General features: G+C 42.3%; 1 protein-coding gene across 1 annotated transcript in view; it reads right to left on the bottom strand.

Moving 5' to 3' along the window:
• Positions 1-27,679, bottom strand: part of CAMK1 (calcium/calmodulin dependent protein kinase I) — a 130,181-nt gene that overhangs the window by 35,562 nt on the left and 66,940 nt on the right. Inside the window, exon 3 of the mRNA XM_063426734.1 lies at positions 8,105-8,236. Coding sequence (XP_063282804.1) covers positions 8,105-8,236 — 132 coding nt within the window. The remainder of the gene's footprint in view (positions 1-8,104; positions 8,237-27,679) is intronic.

Below are 27,679 nucleotides of genomic sequence, written 5' to 3'. Positions count from 1 at the left end.
CCATAAGGCCAGCAGTGTCAGTACAGGTCTGTGATGCCTGGAGACACTGGTTAATAGATTGCCATGGTAACTTGCAAACTGCCAATAGCTTGGGTCTGGAGCGGCTATCTCACCACAGCGATAAGGAACAGAGAGCTTTTTGGTGCCCAAAGAAACAGACTACAGGACAGCAGTATGTGTGTGTGTATCAAATCAGTATCTCACAGAGCCATGTGGCTTTTACACAGTGAAACAAGCAACAACCCATCATCTCATGTACAGCTCATCTTTCAGATGCTGCTCCCTTGTTATAAAGAAACCACTATGTATTGGATTTCAATACATCCAAACTGAGCATTTATTGATCTTGGGGAATCCGATTAAATGGAGATTTTACGTCTGTTAACGCCATTTTAAAGTACTGCAGTAATGTAACAAATCAATCTTAGTCTAAAATGTGGCACTTTATTGGAACACCGGAAAAATCTTGTCCGATCCTTTCATAGGACTTTTGTGCACATTTTACAATATATAATTATTTATAGGGATTTGTGAACTGACAGGAGACTTGCACACTGAAAGACAAAATATGGGGGGAGGGGTCCATAAATGGCTATGATGAAACAGTTTGCCATTTAAACTTTTTTTTCCCAGTTCTACACAATTCCCAGTTTAGGGAATAAACCTCACGAAATGTTGACAGCAGATACACGCCAATTAGGCCACTTAGAATGCCCGTTTGACGTGTATATTTTTAGCAAGAGTATCACCAGGAGAAAATGGTTACAAACTCCCCAAAACAAAGCAAACTGTATATAGCATTCACAGAAGCCGCTGGAAAATCAGCTAATAGACAGCAAACCTAATTGTAGGAAAAGTTCAGAAAAGTGTATTGAATGGAACTATTTTTACAGTCAGCATAATAGAAATACAATACTCTGGCATTAGACAAGGAAGATCTATAGCTAAATTACTAAACGTGGTTTACCATAAATCACTTGGTACTGTGCGGTTTAGGAGTGTAAGGTTAGCAGATAGATAGATAGAGACAAGCATATATTAAAAAGGACACTACCGAAATATGTTTTGATCTTTTTAACCAGTCTAAACGGTTTAAAATTTATTACTTTTATTAGAACAACAATTAGGCAGGACGGCACTGAAATTAAATAGGTCTCAACAAGCAAATGAAATGATATATATATAATATCAAATACCGTATATACTCGAGTATAAGCAGAGTTTTTCAGCACTCTGCTTATACTCGAGTCAGTGTCTGTATTATGGCAATTTACATTGCCAGAATACAGACTGGGGGCTGGCAGAGAGCTGTAACTTACCTCTCCTGCAGCTCCTGTCAGCTCCCTTTCTGTATTCTGTAAAAAATTAAAATGCCCACCCCCACCAAGGCTCTGCATCACACACAAACACTGCATTCATACACACTGCACTCATACACACACACTGTAAATAAATATTCAATTAATATAATTTTTTTAGGATCTAATTTTATTTCGAGATTTACCAGTAGCTGCTGCATTTCTCACCCTAGTCTTATACTCGAGTCAATACGTTTTCCCAGTTTTTTGGGGTAAAATTAGGGGCCTCGGCTTATACTCGAGTATATACGGTAAGTGCTCACTAAATAACCCTATCCCTTTAGAGTCAAACATATACAGATATTTAAAGGAGTACCCAAATGAAAAATTCTACATTTTTATTACAAATGTTCAGTAAATATAAAAACACCAAAGACAAAAAAAACAAACCAATAATATCCCCAACCTCTACATGGGCAATAAACCGTTATTCACAATGCATACAATAGTTAAGACAATTCACCACATAAAAAAATAAATAAATAAATAAATAAAAAGTTTAATGCTTTAAAGCGGCACTGTCATGCCGAACTTACCTTTCCTCAATCTCTTCCTCTTCTCCCCCTCTCTCAGGATCTGTTATTCTTTTCTTCCTGTCTTCTTTAGTTTTCTTTAAAACCATAAGACAAAGTAGGGACTCTTTGTCTTATGGGATTCCTCCGCTTGACCAGCTCTGACCAGCGGAGGAGCAAAGTGTGCTTCATTTCCGCTGGTCAGAGCAATTTTCCCATGATCCCTAGCTTTCCTCCCAGTTCCCACAATACTTCCTGTCAGTATTGCCGAAAGTCCTGTCACTTAGACAGAACGCCGGCAAAACTGCCGAATTGCATCCTAACAGAATGAGCACCGTTTCTCCATTGGTGTTAGGAAGCAATTCGGTACTTTGTTCGGATCGGAATTTCATTCAAATGAATGAAACTCCGATCCTATTCATTGCTGTGGCTGCATCTTGCAGCCGCTTAGTAGATAACTCCCTAATTCCCACGGTATCAGGGAGCTATCTACTAAAAGGCTGAAAGACCTGAATTGGTCTTTCAGCCAAATTTACTAACACCAAGTAAAAATGACTTGGTATTAGTAAATAATATGCCCCTACTCGCTATACCGCGAGTAGGGGCATGTCTAGTAAGCAGTGAGCAGCCTGTGGCTGCTCACTGTAGAAAAAAAATAAAAAAAATATTGCCCCCCACCCCTAAATGACGGGTGGGGGCCGTAAAGTAAAATAAGGGAGGGAGACCTATTGTCCCCCCCCCCGGCCCCCACCCCTGAGCGGTGGGTGGGGGCCATAAAGATAATGAGGGGGGGGGACCTACTGTCCTCCCCCCCGGCCCCCACCCCTGGGCGGCGGGTGGGGGCCATAATAGTAGTAGGGGGGGGGACCTACTGTCCCCCCCCCCGGCCCCCACCCCTGGCCGGCGGGTGGGGGCCATAATAGTAATAAAGGGGGGGGGGGGACCTACTGTCCTCCCCCCCGGCCCCCACCCCTGGGCGGCGGGTGGGGGCCATAATAGTAATAAGGGGGGGGGGGACCTACTGTCCTCCCCCCCGGCCCCCACCCCTGGGCGGCGGGTGGGGGCCATAATAGTAGTAGGGGGGGGGGGACCTACTGTCCTCCCCCCCGGCCCCCACCCCTGGCCGGCGGGTGGGGGCCATAATAGTAATAAAGGGGGGGGGGACCTACTGTCCTCCCCCCCGGCCCCCACCCCTGGGCGGCGGGTGGGGGCCATAATAGTAATAAGGGGGGGGGGGACCTACTGTCCTCCACCCCCCGGCCCCCACCCCCGGGCGGCGGGTGGGGGCCATAATGGTAATAGGGGGGGGGGGACCTACTGTCCTCCCCCCCCGGCCCCCACCCCTGGGCGGCGGGTGGGGGCCATAATAGTAATAAGGGGGGGGGACCTACTGTCCTCCAGCCCCCGGCCCCCACCCCTGGGCGGCGGGTGGGGGCCCTAATGGAAAAAAGGGGGGGGGACCTACTGTCCTCCCCCCCGGCCCCCACCCCTGGGCGGCGGGTGGGGGCCATAATAGTAATAAGGGGGGGGGGGGGATCTACTGTCCTCCCCCCCCCCGGCCCCCACCCCTGGGCGGCGGGTGGGGGCCATAACGATAATGGGGGGGGGGACCTACTGTCCTCCCCCCGCCCCCACCCCTGGGCGGCGGGTGGGGGCACTAAGTAAATTTCCCCCCCCCCCCCCCCATCAAGGTGACTAGGGGTGCCCAAGCCCCTAGTCACCCACCCCCCACCCAAATAAAAAATGCCCCTACCTACCCCCCTCACCCTAAAAAATAGTGAGGGGGGAATAAAATTGCTAACCTGTAAAGTAAAATTAAACTTACCATTCGACGTCTTCTTTTTTCTAAAATCTTCATTTTTCAGCCCCAAAAAAGGCCAAATAAAAAACCATCATAGCCGTCGAACTAAAAATAAAATAAAAAACCCGAGCGCAAAAAAAAAAACCCGACGAAAAGAAAAAACCCGAGCGCACAAAAAAATAATCCATCTTCACCCATGGAGGGCTCCGCGCAGACTGAGCTCCGCAGGGCGGGGCAAGGCTTATAAAGCCTTGCCCCGCCCTGCAATTAGCCTAAGAACACTCTGATTGGTGGGTTTAAGCCAATCAGAGTGCTCTTTGTCATTTTACAAGCGTGGGAAAGTTCTTTGGAACTTTCCCACGCTTGTAAAATGACACAGAGCACTGTGATTGGATGGCTTGAAATCCATCCAATCACAGTGCTCTGTGTCATTTTACAAGCGTGGGAAAATTCCAAAGAACTTTCCCACGCTTGTAAAATGACACAGAGCACTGTGATTGGATGGATTTAAAGCCATCCAATCACAGTGCTCTGTGTCATTTTACAAGCGTGGGAAAATTCCAAAGAACTTTCCCACGCTTGTAAAATGACACAGAGCACTGTGATTGGATGGATTTAAAGCCATCCAATCACAGTGCTCTGTGTCATTTTACAAGCGTGGGAAAATTCCAAAGAACTTTCCCACGCTAGTAAAATGACACAGAGCACTGTGATTGGATGGATTTAAAGCCATCCAATCACAGTGCTCTGTGTCATTTTACAAGCGTGGGAAAATTCCAAAGAACTTTCCCACGCTTGTAAAATGACACAGAGCACTGTGATTGGATGGCTTGAAATCCATCCAATCACAGTGCTCTGTGTCATTTTACAAGCGTGGGAAAATTCCAAAGAACTTTCCCACGCTTGTAAAATGACACAGAGCACTGTGATTGGATGGATTTAAAGCCATCCAATCACAGTGCTCTGTGTCATTTTACAAGCGTGGGAAAATTCCAAAGAACTTTCCCACGCTTGTAAAATGACACAGAGCACTGTGATTGGATGGATTTCAAGCCATCCAATCACAGTGCTCTGTGACATTTTACAAGCGTGGGAAAATTCCAAAGAACTTTCCCACGCTTGTAAAATGACAAAGAGCACTCTGATTGGCTTAAACCCACCAATCAGAGTGTTCTTAGGCTAATTGCAGGGCGGGGCAAGGCTTTATAAGCCTTGCCCCGCCCTGCGGAGCTCAGTCTGCGCGGAGCCCTCCATGGGTGAAGATGGATTATTTTTTTGTGCGCTCGGGTTTTTTCTTTTTCGTCGGGTTTTTTTTTTGCGCTCGGGTTTTTTATTTTATTTTTAGTTCGACGGCTATGATGGTTTTTTATTTGGCCTTTTTTGGGGCTGAAAAATGAAGATTTTAGAAAAAAGAAGACGTCGAATGGTAAGTTTAATTTTACTTTACAGGTTAGCAATTTTATTCCCCCCTCACTATTTTTTAGGGTGAGGGGGGTAGGTAGGGGCATTTTTTATTTGGGTGGGGGGTGGGTGACTAGGGGCTTGGGCACCCCTAGTCACCTTGATGGGGGGGGGGGGAATTTACTTAGTGCCCCCACCCGCCGCCCAGGGGTGGGGGCGGGGGAAGGACAGTAGGTCCCCACCCATTATCGTTATGGCCCCCACCCGCCGCCCAGGGGTGGGGGCCGGGGGGGGGGAAGGTAAGTAGATCCCCCCCCCCCCCTTATTACTATTATGGCCCCCACCCGCCGCCCAGGGGTGGGGGCCGGGGGGAGGACAGTAGGTCCCCCCCCCCCTTTTTTCCATTAGGGCCCCCACCCGCCGCCCAGGGGTGGGGGCCGGGGGCTGGAGGACAGTAGGTCCCCCCCCTTATTACTATTATGGCCCCCACCCGCCGCCCAGGGGTGGGGGCCGGGGGGGAGGACAGTAGGTCCCCCCCCCCCCTTTTTTCCATTAGGGCCCCCACCCGCCGCCCAGGGGTGGGGGCCGGGGGCTGGAGGACAGTAGGTTCCCCCCCCCTTATTACTATTATGGCCCCCACCCGCCGCCCAGGGGTGGGGGCCGGGGGGTGGAGGACAGTAGGTCCCCCCCCCTTATTACTATTATGGCCCCCACCCGCCGCCCAGGGGTGGGGGCCGGGGGGTGGAGGACAGTAGGTCCCCCCCCCCCCCTATTACTATTATGGCCCCCACCCGCCGCCCAGGGGTGGGGGCCGGGGGGTGGAGGACAGTAGGTCCCCCCCCCTTATTACTATTATGGCCCCCACCCGCCGCCCAGGGGTGGGGGCCTGAGGGGAGGACAGTAGGTCCCCCCTCATTCCCATTATGGCCCCCACCCGCCGTCCAGGGGTGGGGGCCGGCGGGGGAGGACAGTAGGCCCCCCGTCCCCCCCTTATTACCCTTTTTTTTTTTTTTTTTTTTTTTTACAGTGAGCAGCCACAGGCTGCTCACTGTTTAGTGGACATGCCCCTACTCGCGATATAGCGAGTAGGGGCATTGGGGAGATTTTAATCTCCCTTGTGCTATTATGGGGGTCATATTGACCCCCATAGAGTGAGGGGGGGACCTGGGGGGCTTATGAAGTGGTGGGGAGCTCTGCTCCCTGCCGCTTCTATAGTTACATATTACAAGGAGGGAGCTGCACGCCGGTAGCTCCCTCCTTGTAATAAACTGAACGAACAAACTAACACTGATACACAGTGTTAGTTTGTTCGTCTGATTTTTTCTATTCATTCATTAGTCTGTCTGATGAATGAATGAATAGGTGAAATTCCCGTTCGCATGTCCAGGTGTTTCACTGGGCATGTGCGGGAATCTCACAGTCTGTGTAGTGTGGGTAGATGACGTGTCCCATAGGGACTTCACCTACCCACACAAAGATGGCGGCGCCCTGAATAAAGATCGGGCAGAAAATAAAGAATAAAAAATAGGTAATGTGGGGGGCATAGGGGCATTTGGGGATGACTAGGGGGTCGATTGGATGTAGTTGAGGCGGGAGGGGGGTTAAAAAAAAAACGGAATTCGGCATGACAGTGCCGCTTTAAGTAAAAAAAAAAAAAGGAAAATAAAATTACAAAATGAGGGAAAACATGATAATATATAAACAAATATACAAAGAAATGATACATATTAAATCAATAGGTCAACTGGAAAAATATAGATATGAATTGCTAAGAGAAGAGGAAGATACTACAGGTCACTAAAGAGAAAAAAGGATAATACCCTCAACGTTTCGGCAAATAGCCTTTGTCAAGGGAGCATGTACTACTTTACTTCTATATATATATATATATATATATATATATATATATATATATATATATATATATATATATATATATATATATATATATATATATATATATATATATATATATGTTTGGTTACTTCTTTCTGTTACATGACCGCTGGGCACTTTAAACTCTGTGTTGGTCGGACAATTAGCAAAAAGTAGGTGGTCAACTAGGCACAGTCCACTCAACAATTATTGGTTAAAAAGACCATGCATATTGCATTGTTAGAGATGGGAACATCAGTAGGGTATAAGGGGAATCGCGTTTGATGATGTCAGATATTCATGACACTAAAAATCTACACAGAAGCATGATGGGAAATGCACATGAAATTAATGCAAGTGATGCAGACGTAACTTATTAAATTGTCCGTGGCATTCAATCAAGTTGGTATTAAAACATTAGTGCTGGTGCTTTGTCACTGGACTCTACCAACAATTTAGTTTAAAATTTAGTTTAATGGCCCTTAAAGTAAGGTGGTAAAAGAAAGGTTATAGTTTAGATCATTACAAGAAACTTGTAAGGTGGACACTGAAGATATCCGAGGAAATTAAAAACAAAAAACATGTGTATTAGAATTATCCAATATAACCAATTAAAAAGCACATGTTAAAATTTGAAATAGAATTAGTATATGTTCAGAGTATCACTGTGAAATCACATGGTGTCTGCAGCCCTCAAAGCTTATGTTCCAGGCCACTGATCTATACAGTTCCATTTATGTTGGTACAGTGGGGGATTAGGTATAAAAACGTAGGCTAAAGTAAAGTTCTAAATGTGGATCAGTCACTATGGTAACCAGTGGAATGTTCGCAAGTATTGTTCCACTTTTAGTAATTTGACCCAGAATTGCTCTTTAAACATGACCCATATCATATAAAAACTATTTTTAAGAACCTTGCACGCACAGTGTAAACATGGTATCGGTGTCAGGAATTGAACGCTCGACTGGATCACTTATTTCTATTTCATTGAACACTTGTGCGCAAGATGGAAATGAGCAGCCGGCATGCATAGTCTTTGGGAGACGTGCACAGACTCAAACAGGCTTTGAAGGCAAGTGACCCAGAGTGACCTCAAGATGTAAGAATGGTAACGAGCATGGTTTACAGTGGAAAACTGCAGCAGGGGCTGCACTTACTTCCTCAATACAGCAATCTCGTTCTCAATGCTGGTTTCCTTCCCTTCCAATGCCTTCTTGGGAATGCACTTTATTGCTACCAACTTCTGTGTAGCTTTCTCCTCCGCAAGAACCACCTCTGAAAATGCCCCCCTGAAATAGAAAAGGGAAATCAAACATAAGTAAACATTACTCGTATTGCTCCTTTCCAGAAAAACAAATATAGCCAAGTCTTTATAGAGGAACGATCAACTATCAAGATATATTTTTAAGACGTATTTATGCCTTTACCTAACCCCCCGTTCATGCGATTCATGTGTATCTTGTGATATGTAACACTTAAACATAGAAATCCCCACCTTCTTCTCCTACAACTGGGAACCTCCATCCCACCCTCCCGTCCCACACCACCTCCTTGGAGGAGATTATCAATTCTGAAGATCTCAGACAATTCAATGCTTTCCCATAGGAAAGCATTGAGAGGCTAATGCGCACACGCGTCAAAACGACATGCTGCGCCCATCAGCACCTTCTCGTAGTGAGATGCATTGAATCTTGAGATCAGCGCATTGTGCAGCACTGACCCAGGAATCACCTCTAGTTGCTGTCTGATTGGCTGCCACTAGAGGTGTCCCTAGCCAGCAATTTAAATACTGCCTCTTCTCTGAAAATAGAGTGTTTACTGCACAAAGCCTGCAGGGGCTCATTATACTCACCAGAACAACTACATTAAGCGGTGTCCTTTACACGCGGGAGTCAGCATATAGAAAGCATACACAATTTATAGGGGACTTTTCAATGTGTTACTCAATGGAATAAATTCTAAAGAAATGACAGTTCCTCTTTAATTATGTCCCAACACATCTTTCTTATATCAAAACGGTTCAGGGTATTTCCCTACAAGACATGGAGGCGTTCTCCTATAACTGGAATATAAACCCTGCCTGTCCTCTACGCCCACACAAAAATCCAACTGCAGTGGAATACGTTATTGATTTATAAATAAAAATAAGAAATACCATGAACAAAAACCAATTTAAAAAAATTGTTTGAATTTCCCTTTTTTGTATAGGTGGAAAAGGACTAAATAACTTGCAAGCAATAGAAATAGTAAAATCTGCTCAAGTAATGCATTCTTAGCTTTTCCACATTCAGATCTCTGTGCAAAGGAACAAGTAAACCTCTTTGTAAAACTGATCTTGTGTATCTGAAAATGAAAATGAAGAGGGAGCTGGTGGAGGACACTGCTGGTAGTACAGGTGCCCCAAATTCAGGCTTTCCTGCTGACCCCAGGTCAGTCTTTATCTGAATTGGCAAGGAGGTTTAATGTACGTTATTTAGCACGCCAGGCACATGTGGTAGGTCAGTACTGGATAACTAGAAACGTGGACACTGTATTTCATGTATTTGTTGATGCCCTAAAAATAAACCAGATATACTAGACCAGTGTTTCCCAACCCAGTCCTCAAGGCACACCTACCAGTCCAGGATTTAAGGATTACCCAGTTTTGTCTAAGGTGTTTTTTCTTTTTTTTTCTAAAAAACACCTTAGACAAAACTGGGTAATCCTTAAATCCTGGACTGGTAGGTGTGCCTTGAGGACTGGGTTGGGAAACACTGTACTAGACAACGCAATGAAATATAAATGTGTTACAAATAGGTTACAACATAACCCCAAATGGTAAATAAATCTGGAATGTAAATATTTTTTTAGAAAAACACTCGTCTAACAGCAATTGTTTTGAGGGCAAGTAGTCTAGCTGCTTATGCAAAATAAACCCATGGTTCCTAAGAACAAGAGTTCCTGGTTACTTCCCCATTTCTTATGAAAAGTAGAACCTGAGAAGTAAAAGTAAAAAAATCTAAAAAATTCAAAACAGAAGATGCTGCTGGACATTCAGTTGCACTGCAATAAACCTCCCCACACCCTTCCTCCCCCATAATCTATATATATCCCGAGGATTTTTCTCACTTTTTCCCCCTTTCTAAACATGGATAGGTACAACAGATTTATGGGATAAGTAATTCAGCCCCCCAGCCGCAGTTCCAATCATCACATAAGATGAATGGAAGTGCGCATTAAGCCAATAACTGATGAATCCAATGAAAAGAAGGCTTACAATGTTATGCATTAATTTCCGAGCGGCCAAAGAGGGGAGGAGAAATTTCCCCCCCAACTTACACACATAGGTCAGATGGATCTCGGATGGCAAAAAGAAGAAATTAAATTTACAGATCAAGAGAAACGGCTTAGCCGAAGCATTTTGTTTTTGTCAATTACTGCAGTTATAAGCAACTCTGGAAATGGAAAGGGAGCAGGGTACTCTCTGCACCATAACCCGTTCAATGATGAAAGTGAAACCGACCAGCTAACTCAGATAATCTTTAAACATGTCCTTTGATGGCATAACTTATGTTGATCTCAGAAGCTTAACTAAAAGTTAGAATCCAATTTGTAAACACAATGTCAAGATGTATCTTCACAGATCTCAGATGATGGCTTGTTACAAACATAAGCCGCTTTAAACTCCAATTTTCCTCAAATGTTCTATTTGTAACCTCCCTACCTCTAAAAAAGTGTAATTTATAAATCTAGATTCATTATGGAATACAGAGATTGACTGTGCTGGAATTTCACTGAAATTCCAACCCAGTCAAAATATTTTCCCCCGTCAAGCCTTGCCATTTCTCCCAGCCATCACTAGTGATAGCTGTAAAGAAATTAAGCTCTTTGATGGGGGATGCTGTGGTCTTCTCCATAGACCTCAATGCTGTACTCTCGCGCATTTGCAAAAGTGTAGCACAGACATTGGATGAAATGCCATGAGCTGAAGAGTGGCCGGCAGAGGACAGCGATGCCCAAAAGGGACAGGTTCATGCAAGTACATTTTACTTTGCCTGCTCTGCCGCCATCGGGCCCGAGCAGTAATGTCACCCAAGACGTTGAAAGATCCACTTTAAGGATCTAAATTTTGCTAAATATATTTTGGTTGTATTGCACCAATCTGATCTGATATTTCATTATGCTCTGATTAATTATATTTAAGATGCCTCATGCCTAAATATTAAATGTAATTCCAGCATCCACCTCCGGTGACGGATGGTCTGCAGAGGATACAAGAGAAGCCTGATAGCAGTGGGCTGGTCTGATCTTCCAAAGCAGAAATATCTGGGACAATCAGGCTAGATCATCTCAGCAGGGGGCTAGCCAGGTCTTCCAGATCAGGGATACGTAGCGAGGGGAGGTCTCCAGATGTCTCCAAAAACCAATTGCTTCAACCAGTGCATGCAAAGCTTCAGTCACTCACCACTGCGTTGTCCAATCAGAGGTTAGTGGGACACGCCTGCTGCATGCTACCAATGTGCGTAACATGTGGATTTATTTAGCCAGCAGTGGGTTTAGTTTCTTAGGCTTTATCATACAAATTGGTAGCAACCATGACCTTATAGAGCCCTGAATATCCACTTATTTAGAAGACACAGGCCAGCACTTGTATAGTTCACAAAATCAGGAATTATGCGGATGCTAAAAATAATAAACTGCAAAACAGAGGGGGATGTAGGCTATAGTCTACGCTGTGTGCAGTTTGTGGCCATAACATTTAATAGGCTCCTTGCTGTGTGATTTGCTTTGATGTCAGACGAGCGTACAGCTTATTAGGGAGACTCCACCTACAGTCATGATATTACAGAACTTACAACTGGACAAACACATATACACTAATCAAACTTTCAGTATAGTTAGAATGCATGTACGGTTATAGCTGCTTTCCAGTACCAAAGTTAGAAAATAATATTGAAAATTTCTATTACAGAACTGCATTTATTTTTACATGCACCCCTTTAAGCACGAGGTTTAGAACTGACAAAGATGTCAGTATGTTGAACATCGTTGAAATTAGTAAAAAATAAAATATTGACAGTAAATATAGGTTTTGGCCGTTTAGTTTAAATGTAATCACAGTGTTAAACATCCAGACAGAACTTGCAAAAATGCTTAGCACACAAAGCCCAGTTGCTCTAGCACAAATACGCGCTTATGAATGAAGACAGTCGGCTGTCTGGCAACACTGAGGCAGCAGGCTACCAAATGTATATCAATACATATAAACCCTGCTGGTATTCCCATGACATCAGATTTTTAGCTCTGCCTTGGGCCTTCCCCATCTTCCTGGCAAAGCATCAGATTGTTTCATAAAATGAGGAGGCAGAAAAACAAAACAAGAAAAAAAAAAAACCCACTATCGTGCCATATGGGAAGAGTAACAAAGTCTTGCTTTATTTAGAATCGGATTTCACTTTTTTTTTTATACTTTGATTAGAGTTAAGATTTTTTGCTTTAAAGGAACACTAGAATTTAAATTCAAAATGTTAGATTAGGTTACCAAGTCTATCAAAAATATATACATAAAAAATAAATAATAACCTAGCCCGCTCCACCCCCAAACCCAATTAAGCGTGTCTTTATCTCAGCCTTATTCTCCTCCTACTGTGAAACCATAAAGATTGATGACTTGTCCAATCCATTCCTACTCATTAAAACTCACTGCAGACATATAGTTCATACACTGCAATCAATACCACAGTCCATTAATCCAATGCTTCCTTATGAGCATATCCAGCAACAGCGTACTTTGCATGCGCATATCGGAAGTGAAATAGATTCAAAAATGGAATCTATTTCAGTCCAAAACCCCTAGACACTGAATGACAGCACTTCGTAAAAAATGTTTTATTAACCATGCAGATTCGCAAAAATGATACTGTAAGCCTCACTGCCCAACTTCTGGCAATACAGTTCCTATTTCAAGGTCTTGTCTCATCATCTTGATTTTATCCCCTGGTGCCCTGCATCTGACATCAGCGAATTGCCACCGCAAGACTACATGGGATCACACATCTAAGAACATGAAGACCGTGCTGCCATTAAGACCACGCATAGAGCGCTACAGCAACAACATCTGGCTATCTACATGGTCTTATAGTTATTGGACTGGCATTCCCCTTCAAGATATGCGGTTAGTGGTTCTATACAGGCAAGCATAGCTCATTTGTAAAAGCTACAACTCTGCATCCATCATTAAATGGGTAACCATAACCAGACAAGGTTGACAAAGATCTCAGTGGAGGTCAAAACATTTGTTCCTATGATGACCCAATAAACTGGTTTAAGTTAAACACAGTGAGTGCCTGAAGCCTCTTTCTTGGTATATATGCAAGGGATGTGCTGGCTCTGGCTCAGTTAAGCACCCTGTTCTCTGGAGGAGCACAATCCCGCTTCTGTTTTGTAAATATTTCCCGCTAGTATGACAAGCCTATTTGCATAGAATCACCTCTTACCTGGCTCCCACCTGGATGGCAGTGGAACCACTTCTGGCTGCTGCACAGCTGCAGAATCCAGATGCCAATCCTGCTGCTCATTCATTGGCTGAGAACACTCTCAGCCAACGAATGAGCGTTAACAGAAAAGACATTGGCCAGCGCAGAACTCTTGTTCCGACCTGGCTAATGACGTTATCGGAGGTTGAGTTACATCTCCACCAGCTACCCAAAATATCTCAGTTTGTGTAGTGTGGGCTATGGAAATACTGCACATATTAGTTTCTTGCACCATGACCATATATATATATATGTAGGACCTGCCAAAGATGGGGTACATTGACGTTGTGGCAGGCTTATGCAATGTATGATCATATAATGTAACTAAATCCCCATTAATTTTTTGCCTAGATTAGGTGTTTTTAAAAAAAACTTTTAAAAACTAATAAAACTAATAAAAGCTGTCAACATTGAAGTTGCTGTTTAGTAGATAGGAGAGTGCGCTGGATCGTGTGTGTGTATATATATATATATATATATATATATATATATATATATATATATATATATATATATATATATATATATATAGCACTGCACCATAAAACTCCCCTCAATCCGAAACTGACGGTTTTGCATTTTCCCCTCAAAACTACAGCAATAACATTTTTACAAGATGGCACAGCATATGTCTTTGTGCGTCAGGTGCTTTGTAAAACGGTTGAAAGCCGACAACTGAACTAAAAGTCACAGAGACTCTGGTTTTGTCCAAAGACCATGCTGTGCAGTGACTTAATGAGATAAATGCACCACTGCTACAGAAAGAGCAGGGCACATAATGACTGACTAAGTGATCTGGACAGTACTCCTTACATCACCTGCAAAGACTGGGTATTTATAGCAAAGTCAGGAAAAATAAATACAAAATATATATATATATATATATATATATATATATATATATATATATATATATATATTTATATATGTGTGGAAAATAAATGCACTATACAAACTGAATTAAATGAAAAGTGAGAATTCTGCTTTAAAAGCCACATAGATAATGCAAATGTTTTCCCTTCTGATATCTCAGTTGTGTCTTGGAAAGATATGGCAAGCCTCCAGAGTTTGATCTTAATATAGACTGGATATGAAAACAGAAATTTATCACCAAGATACAGTCAGCCCCAGGAGAAGATCTTTTCTGCAGAACGCAGACTAGGTCTTCCATTTACAAACGCCACCAGTCTAAACTCCCGGAAGCATGAACCAGCTAAAACTTCAATAATCCAGAAAAACCAGCAAGATGCAAATACTCCATAAAAAAATAAATACATAAAATAAATAAATAAAATACTCAACTCCAAAGGAGTAAAGTTCAAGAACCCATAATTTTTCAAATGTATTACATTGGCTTCAATTTTGAAACTATGGGTACATATTAAATGTAAAAAAAAAAAAAAACAAATATAAATAAAACAAGGAAAAAATAAATAAATAAATAAATAAATAGGGTTTTAAAAAGGAAAACTCCAATGCGCCATAACTACTACACTGCATGGTACTGTTTAATTCGTATGTTGCCAGTAGCAATGCAAGTACTCCATTTTAGAACGGTTTGATTTCTTATGTGGGGTCCACCTGGGGCTGCTTTCTGCCTCCACCACAGCTACAGGAGTACAGGAGTGACCAGTGCAGGACCAAGCTCAGGAGCAAGAGCTTATGGCTGTCCCATAACTGTAGCAGAGGTGGGGAGTGGTGCCTGGTGTACACCATGTAACAATCTAACCATTCTAAAATAGTTTGACTGTTTACAGTGGGGGAGTGCCAGTCCACTACTGTTACCATAACCTAAAGTTAATGAAGTGCCAAGACAGCCACTCATCCCTCAATTAAATAATCATGACTTATTGCTAAGCTCTATCAATCCATTGCTTCTCTATTAGAAATGTTAGCTGCATTTGTTGTAATCATACCACAACATTAAAGCCACCTGGTCAACAGCTCTGATGCGTTGACACATGGACTTCACAAGACCTCTGAATGTATCCTGTGGCAACACATTAGCAGTAGATCCTTTAAGGCCTGTAAGTTGCAAAGAGGGGGCCCTCCATGGATCAGGTTTGCTATTCCATTACATCCCACAGACGCTCAACTGGATTGAGATCTGGAGAATTTGGAGGCCAAAGTAACACCTTGAACTATTTGTCATGTTCCTTAAAACATTCCTACATTTTTTTCAGTGTTGAAAGTGTATTATACTGCTGAAAGAGGCCACTGCTATCAGGGATCACCATTGCCATGAATGGGTGTACATGGTCTGCAACAATCTCTAGATAGGTGGTACGTGTCAAAGTAACATCCACATAAATGCCAGGACCTAAGATTTCCCAGCAGAACATTGCCCAGAGCATAACACGGCCTTCTTCCCATTGTGCATCCTGCTGCCATCTCTTACCCAGATAAACAACACAACACACCTGGACATCCTTTAGATCTAAAATAGAACGTAATTCATCAGACCAAGCAACCCTCTTCCATTGCTCCATTGTCCAGTTTGGATGCTCACATCCCCATTGCAGGTGCTTTCGGCCGTGGATAGGGGTCATCATTGGCACACTGACTGCTCTGCGGTGAAATAGGGGATAGAGGCCAAAGTGTAATATTAGGTGCTATAGTGGGGGGATAGAGGCTGTAATGGGTGCCAGATCACTCTTGACACACTGCACATGGCTTCACATCACTGAATCGTTTATTTTATTTTGCAATGTGAGGCTCAGGGTTTTATTTTTGCCACCTAATCTCTTCCTCTCCTCCTATCACACCCATCTGGCCACTAATCCCTTCTGCACTTCCACTCATGGCTTCCACTCTCACCAAACTCCATTTTCCTCCCATCCCAATATCACCCCAAACCAATCCTTCCCTAATTCTCCATCTCATCCCTACCTCTCCCCTCGCCCCATACACCGATCTCTGCCACCCAGCCATCACTCCCTTTCACCCCATACTCCCATCACCCTCACTTATTCCACCCCTACTTCTAATCTTCCCATCACATCCACTCCTACTCACCCCATACATATCCATTTTAATCCTACTACACCCAACCGTCTCTCCCTCCCACTTACCATCTCTCCCTTACTACTAATATGTCTTCCTCTCTCCCCATCCTCTGATCACTACAGCTCTCTTCAATGTGTTTCCCCTCCAACTTATCCTTTCTTATGAGCAACCTCCTATCACTCCCAATTATTCCTTCCATCCCTACTCCTATCACTCACACGCCTAACTTTCCCCATTATTATCACTCCCATCCCAGCTTCCCCACTCACTCACAGCACACTCATCTGCCAACACACACACTGCTCTCACAGCTACCCAACACAGCAACACACATCACACACACACAACAATGCTATTTACGCACAGGTAGCGACACACAGCAAGACACATCAAACACAGCAATACTACTCACTTACAGCCAGGGCCAGACTTGGAAAAAACTGAAAAGGGGGCGGGCCAGATAGGGTGTGTTTGGTCATCCCCAGTGACAAGCACGCCCCATCTCAAATAATTTTTTGTATATATGTCCCTTTCTCTTCCCCCCCCCCCTGCATTATTTTGAAGTTTGAGGGACTTTTTTTATAAATTGAGGGATGTTTTAGTTGTAATTGTATTGATTTTAATGGAGGACGTTTCCTACACGTCCTTCTCGCCGAAACCAGCAGCAGCGTCAGGACGTGATGACGCAGGACGTCCTGACGCCGGAACCCGGAAGAGAAATGCAGATGACCGGCGAAAACGGCGCCAAGAATAGGACTTATAAAGGACTATGTGACAGAACAGAAGATAGCACCTCTGATGAAGGCTTTGTGCCGAAACGCGTAAGGTGGACCCGGAGGACGTTTTTGGGACATTTACTGCAAGTTTTATGGGACTTTCCGTTTTAATTATTTCGTCTATTTTGTTTGTAATTTATATTAAATTTGGTGTGCAATCTACAACCTGCGTTCCTGTGTGTTGCACTTACCCTGGGAAGACACCCTCTACAATTCGTCCCTGTTCCAGTCTCTGGGAGATTTCTTCTGTTCAAGGCGTGTAGCTTGGGCCAGCTTCTAATTGGCCCCCTGTTTGTGAGTGCAATTTGCCTCCTTTGTTCTAAGTTTATTTTAATCTGACGTTATTACCCTATGTTGTGTTCTCTCTCCCTTTTAGTGTATCATACAAGTGGGTAATATTATCTGATTTTTTATCTGTCTTTCAATTTGAGTGCTCTCACCATCATTCTCTATTTTACTAATCATGTTAGCATCTCAGATAGCACCAGCTCTGCATGGACCGGCCCATTGCCATCGCGGCCCACTGGGTGTTTGCCCGGTTTGCCCGATGGCCAGCTTACAGTTCACACATCACTCACTTCCACCCAAACATATCACTAATAAGTTCACACACAGTCAAACATCGGACACCACACTTACAGCCACCCCACACTTGCACATAAACCTACACAATGTAACCTCTCTCCCACAGCCTTCTAAAACATATTCCAGTGTACACACCCTAATAAAATGTACTGTGTACACCTATGTCTCACACCTCAATTGCACAGATACAGAGACATGAGAAAACACTACAGCCAGTCTTTGCTTATATATCCTGGATTGAGGTCAGATTAGAACCCTTGGTAAAAAAAAATTAAGATGTGCAGGAACACTGTTGCCGATCAAGATCGTTACTAGTGTTAAACTGGCAACTATATTGGAATTGAATTCAAACCACGGTCAGTGACCGGAAAATGTACAGACGAGATTGAATTTTTATATTGTCCTGTCTGCATTCCTCTTGAAGTAATTCAAGTAGGCGACTGAATTTTACCATAGATGCCAACATTTACAAGTTTGCCAAATTTGAGAAGGGGCAGGATTAAATTAAACAAATACAAAATCAATAATTGATGGCTAGGGGACAGTAACGGAATGTTGATTTTATTCACTAATTAAGAAAAAGTGAACAAAAAAAAAAGAGGGGGGGGGGAGGAAGAGCAGAAACAAACAATAATTATATATAAAATCTATATATTTTTTATAAATATACAACATATAACTACAGATTTATTTTTATCTGCGCCTGCTGTTTTCCTCTGTTAGTTACTTAGTTACTTTTTCTCACTTGATCTGGGGACCGAATGGAGACAAAATACAATTCTATATAATATTATGTATATATTTTTTATTACACTGATTTTCCCAGTTTAATGGTTCATCGGATGGAACTGGCATATAACTGCAGTTTGGATGTAAAAAAAAATAAAAAATAAAAAAAAATTTAACAAAATGTTCTGTTTTAGGGGAAATGGTGTAGCCAAACTGACTTTTTTGCCAAACACAAGTCTAATACATACATAATTATATCTAGATTTAATCTAGAAGTTATGCATTATATAAAATAGGTTATAAAAATAACTTTAACCTGTTCTGTGCTGCAAAATTATTCTGTAAATCTCAGAATAATTGAAGCGCTCAGCACGCCTTGTAAACCAGAGACAAGCAAAACATTACTTCTGCAAGTAATTGTAGAAACACCAGAAAGTATTTGTAAACGAAGACCGAGACACCAATCAATTGTAGAGGAGTCTATGAGTCTTGTTTACTTTAAAACTGAACACGAAACGAATAGGACAAACAGTCTGAAATAATGCAGGCAAGAATTTGGAGCTCATATGTTCTCATAGCTGATGCTGACAATTAAAAGCAAAGCGGCAAAAATGAACGGATTTTATTTAATTTTAAGTGAAAGCTTGACAAGTTGCGCACCTGTCTGGCATTTAAAGGGTTAATACAGATTCCCATTCCCCGTCCTCCTTTCTACTGGATTAGCTGCTGTTTACACCCTGCTCTGCCTCTCCCCTCCAAGTTCTGCTGAATTGGATGCCTGACAAAGCCATCTGCCTCCATGGTAACTGAGTATAATTCTCATTTATTTTAGGAAAGCATTAGGATGAATCCAATGCATCTGAAGGCATGGCGTAGCAGAGATGCCCTAGAAGGCCCTTGTTACACATGCGTCACAAAATGTAACAGAGGCTGTAATAATAACAGGATTAACCATTTGCTGGGTTTGGGATGGGACATTCCTTTAGTCATATCAGACATGCACACATGTTCAAAGAATATTAAAAGAAAAAAAAAAAAAAAAAAGAAGAAATACCAACAAACTCAACACAGGTAAATTTTACAACTGAAATAATATCCCATTAAACGTTAACACCTTCTTCAATTTAAATTGGGGGGTACTGTCACAGTAAATATGGGTCCCAGGGGCACTATCACATTTTGAGATTTCATGTACCTGACTAATTTCAGGTAACGTACTAATAATTCATGCAACTAAAATAGAATTATAAGAAGAACAATTTATCTTATTTACACAGACCGATTTTTAAACATATTTATAATCGCTTAAAGACACATTATTGGGAGTATTTTTGCTGTGGAGCTCTGTTATACACTCTGACACACCAACAATGGAGCTCCTAGAAAAAGACTGGAATTTGGGCCCTAAATAGGGACTCTCCCTCCTAAAGAGAGACACTTGGGAGGTATGTAACTTGGTTTAGCGACATTAAGTAGAAAATCTTAGTCAGGCATTACGTCTGATTGGGCCCCAAAGATCTATATAAATGTCAAGAACCACCCAAAAATCTGTGAGACTCAGTTTATATTGTCTAACTGAGCACAGTCACGTGTTTCCACAAGACTCCATGGGATGCTATATAAGATTTTCTAAGATGTTCTGAAGCCCCCCTTTGGTGGGGCTACATTATGCATGACACCAGATGCCTATACATTATATATCTATATACACACAAATTGAAAGAAAGAAAGAAAGAAAAAAAATAATTTGCATTAAATCCACAAAGAATAAATGGCAAAATATAAAGGATCAAAATGAGCGAGGTCAATCAATCTCAATGGGACTGCTCTCCATCCAAAGCAACAGGCCAAGCTTGCCACACTGGGGTCAAAATAAGTGCTTGTGAGCTATGTGTTGCTATGCAATGAGTTTCTGTACTCTACTACTGAAGTGGTTAAGTCACAGATGTGGGGGTGTATGTCGGGGGGAGGTGGTACAGAGCAATAAGAATGTAATAATTATGATGTGCAGTGGAATCTTCTTCCTGATATACTCCCTGTAATAAACTGCGATCAGGGGATTGCTAAGCAACTCGACTGTAATGAAAGCACAGACCAACATTGGTTGAGGAGATGACTTGCAGAGGAGCAGGGGCAGGCAAAATTAAAATAAATATATAAATTGTGCTAACAAAGTAAGGAATGAAAGCTAAATTAATCAGGTATTTAAAGTGCAATACTGGTCATGTATATATTTTGATCCTCCTAGGTCTTTATTAAGACACTCACACTCTTTATGGGAACCAGTTTATAACCATCAGTGAGGATAAGGTTAATAACAATTCTCTAACTCCCCGGTATAACACATTTAGAGAGAAAAGTATTTATATTTGCTGAGTGTCAGGTTTCTTTTCAACATTAAATAATAACACTGCAAGGTGTGAAAGAACAGCTTTTTAAAACCTCAACAAGGATATGCTGGGTTTTCCTGAAACATTGTACATATCCAGTTCTTGAGACCAGGGTAACTGTGTTCCAAAGTTATTCCCTAGAGTGAGAATTCAATGTAAATTTTTAAATGTAAGGCCAAGGTAGCGGAACTGAAAACAGCGCCGACTTAGAGAGATTTTCCGGTTTGAAATTCAAAGTAAATTCAAAGAGAATTCAACGTTTAAGGACAAAGTAACCAAACTGGAGGTAAAACCAGAGATGGAGAATTTTTGCAGATTAACTAGGTTTAACTTGAAATTTGAATCTCCCTTTGAAATACCAACAATTCTCACTTGAGTGAATAAGCCGGTTAGTGCAGGTTTAGGTTATCGTACCTCAATATGTGGCTCTTCGAGTCTTCAAATACAGTGGACCCATAGTAAAACAATGGATCCAGTTCCGATACCTGGGTGTCTTTTTGGAAACAAATTCTCCTTGCAGGGAGACCATTTAAAAAAATTAAATAAAAACCAACACTAGGGAAAATATCTTAAGAATCCCCCACTTGTTCTAATTTTAAAGCTCTCTGTGACTTTAAAGTTTACCATCCGCTGACCTTCTGTTACCCCACACCTTGGGCTTGTCAAGTGTACAGTTTGATAAGAAACCAGCCTATGATAATGACTGCTTGCTTAGAGACTTGAAATATACCAGACGCACTGTGGGTCAAAAGCACAAAATAATTCCACATCGCAGGATGACAGTAAAGGTCCATTGACCCGCTTCAGGTAATACAACTGTGTGCGAAGCATTCTGAGAGCATGTAGCCGTCCACACTTAGCACCCTCTAGTAACAAATATAAAGAGGTGAAAGGTGAACATTTCAGTTAAACAAACTTAAATACTCATTTTGGATGGTACGGATATATAGAATATATTTTCTTATCTCGCTAAGTCCATTGCAATATTAACCATAAGGAAACTGAGCAGGACCATGGAATCACGAAGATGCTTGTCACCATTCTCAACCATATACATAGAGTGGTGGGTGGTAACCTGCATGTGGCCCTGTGGGATCTTAATTGTTCTCTGATAGCATCTCATAGGATTTATTTTTTGGAGCACCAAACAACACTGGGAGAACAGTTCATATTATTGGTTCATAGTGGCCACCCGCTGGCATTTCAAATGGCTAAAGGCATTTTAGGAGGTGTATGCAGGGGAGAAGCGATTTCATGACATGTTAGGCAACTTCATAACCTACTGACCTAGGACTAAAATAACAGATCTATCCAGCACATCCTGTACTGATCTAGGCAAATACATGTTTCATATAGATTTAGAATAATACCAAATCCACTTATTTACAAAGGGTAATTTGTTTTTTTTACAAACACATTTACTGTAATTTAAAAACACATTGCTGCGGGTTATAAACAAATACAAAGCAAAATATAAATTCTCTGAAAGTAGAGAAAGAGCCCAAACGAGGGACATTCTTCAAAAAGAAGGGCACTTGGCAGTTATACAAGCGGGTGATGATTGCATCTCTGACACATTGCCAAGATGAAGGTACATTATAATTGCACTAATTGGGGAATCTAATGTTACCTTCCAGACAACTTTTGTCTGATTTCCTTTCAATTATTTCTCAGCTTTAAAATTAAACAGCTGCTCACACCCCTAGGTTATACAGCTGTAAATCTTAACATGTTTATATCTATAGCTCAATTTTCTGTATTTTAAATATTTTATTAGATATTAAATCACCCTTATCAGAGGTTTTAATGGTTAAATAGGATATCATTTTAACATTTGTTTTAGTTGGATTTAAGGCCTACTGGAGCCTTAATCTAGCCCACTTCCAGGCTTTCCCCATGTATTTACTTTCAAAGTCATTAAACCCTGCCTCCCAACAGTCCCGCTTTAGACGTACGAGTCTTGATTTTGGGTCAGGCCTTGGTTGATGACGGGCTGACAGTTGCCTTCAACGGGCAGGTCCATCCATTGTGGGCATTGCTGGTGGTCCTCCACCCGTCCAGATTGTATAGATATGATTAAATTGAAGTTCTCCGGTATTGACAAGTGAATTGTAAATTGAAGCTCAGAATAGCTATCCCAGTAAAAAAAATTTTTAAAAGTTGCATAATTATTCCAATTTAAACAACTACATCACATGTGCATAAGGAGATTAAAATCAGGGAGGAAAAAAAATAAATATATATTTATATATTACCCAATTTGTCCCATTAAATAAATGAGAAGAAAAAAAAAATCTAAACACCTACAGTTCCGTTTACATGCCAAGACGCAGACGCTTTGCTAAATCCTACCCCTCAATTTCTCAGTTTCTGCGTGATGGCAGCTTCGCATATCTTAAGACGTGCGTTTAGAAGAACAGTGTGTTTGGGTGGGAGGCCTTAATGAAGTGTTAAGCAATATATTTATTCTAGGGTACACTGTGTTTTCATACCACATATTTTTTTGGCAAGCTTAAAGTCTGGCCAACGTATAAATATTTTAAAATCTAATTTCCAATGTATTTAAAGGAATTTCTTGTCATCGTCTTAGAACATGTGGCATATTAAGCCAAAAATATAAATACATTTTTTTAAAAAATCTGTCTACAGAAGATCTGCCCGTCACTTGGTGGATTAAAAATAGTTAGTAAGCTAGAAAAGGGTTAATGCAGATTTCATAAGAGCATCTCTTAGCTGCTAAAGTCACACACACAAAAATAAATAAAGCAATGAGGTATAGAGGTGAAGGGTGTCAAAATTCTCACATACCTAAAGCTTGATAAACTGCAGAAGGAAATTTTTTTCTCAAAACAAGCTGTTCTTACAAGGGGTCATGTCATGGATATGGCCCAGGAGACACATGGATGAGGTGTTTTTCAGAAATGCATAGACATCTCTGCTATTAGGAAGAAGCCGTAAACCGAAAAAAAACAGAAGGCAATGTCATTTTTTAAGTTTATTTATTTGGTTGGTTCCTTGAGTCTTTGTCCTGTGATAAATTAAATAAAACGTCCCTCTCCACAACAACTATCCTTTTGCATTTTATCCCTCAGCAATGGGTTTCCAAATCTTAAAAACCTCATAAAATAAAAGAACAAAAAAAAAGGAAAGAGAAAGGAAGCTAAAGGAACACTCTATGGGGTTAACCCATAGACAAGAGCGATAAACAAACAAGAAATGAGTGTCCTATCAATAAAATATAACTTTTAATAATTCTATTAAAATTTGTGAATTAACAAGGATAAAATATCCAATTATCAAATATATGTGAACTATTATTCAATATGGTGATATACCAATTGTTATATATATATATATATATATATATATATTTGTTTACCTCATAAAATATAGTATAGGGATAAAGAGTGCTGGCTGAATCTGAAATAACAGGCCCGGAAGGCCTGTAAATTGACTAATGTGGTAGGCAACTGCCTAGGGTAGGGTTCAAGCTGCCAGGGGAGCTGTTTTGAGCCCTAGAATTCCAAAAACAAAAGAACAGACAGCACACATTTCTAAATGGGCATTTAATAATCCCAGGCATGCCGTAAGGTAGTACACTTACTGGGTTATAGCTGAAAGGGTTACTCTGATCCCCATGTTCACTTTGGCTTTTAGAAGTGGTCATGGAGGTAAGAATCTTCACATGCAGAGTTTCTGCTTGAAACGATGCACATTCAAAGAAAATTTGCACTTTTGTGCCGTGGGCTAGTTACAGTTCCGGAATCTGAGTCATCCCGGAATTCTGTTTTGGGATGCCCTATAGCAATACTGTCGCCAGAGCACCTGCAAGGGGAAGCTTCAGAACCCCGCCCCTCTCTCCCTGTATTTGTAATTTTGTTAAACTTATTCTCTCCATGTGTTGTGAGAAGCATTTGATGTCAGATGCGGCGTGGACAGGGCCGATGCCACCGCTAGGCATTCGCTTCCTGGTGGGCTGCCTGCCCCTGTCTGGGTCCGCAGCGCTGGGCGAGCGGCTCTCGAGCCGCCCTCCCCAGCACCAGGCCGTTCCTCAAGGCACCCAAAGGTGGGGACGCCAAGAGGATCCCTGTCACAGGGGGGGCAAGGAGGTGGCCATCTGGCCACCTTAGGTTGCCCCCAAAGCTGTGCGCTAGGCAAGGCAGAGCAGGCACCTGCTTACCTTATTGGCAGGTGCCTGCTCTGCCAACAAATCCCAGTATCCGGAGGAGAAGGAAGGCGGCGAGGGAGGCTGCTGTCTCTTACTCCTCACTTGCGCGCCATCTGCGATGCCGGCAGCCAGAATATGACGTCAATCTAGCCCTGGCATACTAAACAGCATGCTGGAGTGAGGAGCTGCTCTACACTGGACCCCCAGGGAGGTGAGTGTTTGACTGACAGTAAAAGTGTGTGTGTTTGCCTGTGTGTGTATGTGTCCGTATGTCAGTGAGTGTCCGTGTCAGTGAGTGTCCGTGTCAGTGAGTGTCCGTGTCAGTGAGTGTCCGTGTCAGTGAGTGTCCGTGTCAGTGAGTGTCCGTGTCAGTGAGTGTGTGACATGAGGGGGGGGGGGGGGCGGCAAAATGGATCTTTGCCTAGGGCGGCAGAAATCCTGGCACCAGCCCTGGGCGTGGAAGACCCTTGCCAGACTCTGGGTTCCAGGTAACTATTTCTATCAAAATCCACTATAAAAGAACAAAGAGGTGGGGGTCTATTGACCAGTACTCAATAGGGAACTATCAAGAAAATTACAGCAACGATAACAAAGGGTTGTTGTAACATTTTGAGTGAGTGTTGTCAGGCATTTTCATATGCATAATATTTTTATTTATTTTTACAGTGAAGGTCACCCAGCCTCCAATTTCTTATGGTACTGATGCCAGGGCCGAGGTGATGTCATATCCCAGTGCCAGCATTAGCTTAGGGCACAAGAGATGCTGAAAGAAATAGTGCAGATAGAACCCATCAGCTCCCACGCTTCCCAAAACCCCCATTTAACAACCACAGAGCAGACACCTGCCACGTGGAATCCCCTGCAGTTGTCAGGTACCTGCTATAGCAGGGGGGAGAGGGAGAGGAGGGTTCTTACCCGGGGTGAACAATTTAAGATAAAAATAAATAAAAATAATGATCAAGGAGGAAACCAAAACCAAGACACAACAGTGATCCACAGGAGCTACTAAATGGCAATTTGCCATATCATTTGTTTGTTACATAATTGTTTGGCATCCATTATCATTGAGTTAAAGAGAACACCTAATACTTTGATAGCTAGCTTCACACAGCACTTTTCAAAACAATGTGTCAGCAAATGGCTACTTTTGAGCCAGGAAGAACCCCCCCCTCCCAAAAAAAAAAACTAGAATCCCATTTACAGATCTACAACATTAGTTCTCCAAAGCATTCAGTTTTGGGTAACAGACCCGATTTTCAGTTGCTCTCCCACTGTTCCAACTCATCTTCCTGGTGTTTCACTTTTTGTGACACCAGGGAACTGTCCACAACAGGCGAGCACATCATTATAAACGCCAACACTATGTTCCAAAACACTGCCCCCTGAATGGTCTGCCCTCAGTGTGCTGGCCTTTCATGATTGGCAGGCAGCGTGGCGTGCATACAAGCCAGGCTGACCTTGCCCCCACCCTCCACCTCCCACCCCCCACCCAGGCAGAACAGGAGACCTATTGCTCCAGCTTGGAGATTAACTCAGAGAACCAGATTATGGAGATGCAGACCCTTGTAGTACTGGCAAAAGGGGATACACAAGTACCGACTACAACGCAGGACATCCAAAACCTGCTAAAAATCTCTTTGCAGCAGACCTAGAGGTGGTAAAAAGTTGACGTCCAAGCATCAACGGTTAGCCTTCAGGCAACTGAGTAGGACATTAGTGACATATGACACCATGATGATCACAGCAGAGGGCAAATACCAAAATCTGAAGAATACCGGACTGTCACATCAGATAAATTGCTCCACTATCCAAGGCATCTTTTCGAGTCTCTTCTACTCGCTACACTGGTGAGAAGAATAGTGTTTGACTGGATTCTATTCCATCAACAAATCTCTCACAGCATCCTCAACTTTCCTTTTTCCAAGACCTGCATCAGTCCACGCCGCAGTGCAGGAGATCTCTTGGCCCAATCACCCATCAACTCCGAGAAGCAAAGGTGGAATATCCTTGACCATAAACATGGACAGTTCCTATTGCAATTGTCCTCACCCTTTGAGGCCACGACTTTCCTCCAGGCACTGGGCCTCCCCATCAGATGTACAGAGTTCTCTTCTAATTCACATGATTGGGATCCTGGAAGAGTTCCAAGAGGAGGAGGAGGAGGAGGAGGAGAAGAACAGTCTTCAGTTACCTGTACACTTACATTGCCAATTTTTTTACTCTTTTATCTAATAATCACATTATTTGTTTGTTTTTCTCAATATTGTTCTTTACTTTTCATACTTACACCCCAATAACAGCTGTCACTACAGCCGTAAGTGCATATTAGCTACAATTTACCCTCCCCGCTGCAAATCCACTTGGTTAGAGATTATTTTACCTCAGTAGAGCCATCAACTCCTAGACATAGGTGCATCTCTAGATCAGTTGACCCCATTTCTGCAATACTCATTACTAAGCACCGTTAGTTCAACACTGATAATAGGGCTCACTGTTCAATTGGTTTTACTCATGTCTTTAAGTAACCACTAGATTACTATTTGTGCACTTGACGAGAGTTGCC

Source organism: Pelobates fuscus, chromosome 7 (genome assembly GCF_036172605.1).
Source record: "Pelobates fuscus isolate aPelFus1 chromosome 7, aPelFus1.pri, whole genome shotgun sequence".
Lineage (NCBI taxonomy): Eukaryota > Metazoa > Chordata > Amphibia > Anura > Pelobatidae > Pelobates > Pelobates fuscus.
Note: the sequence above shows the minus strand (reverse complement) of the source record. Positions and strands in the feature narration are given on the sequence as shown.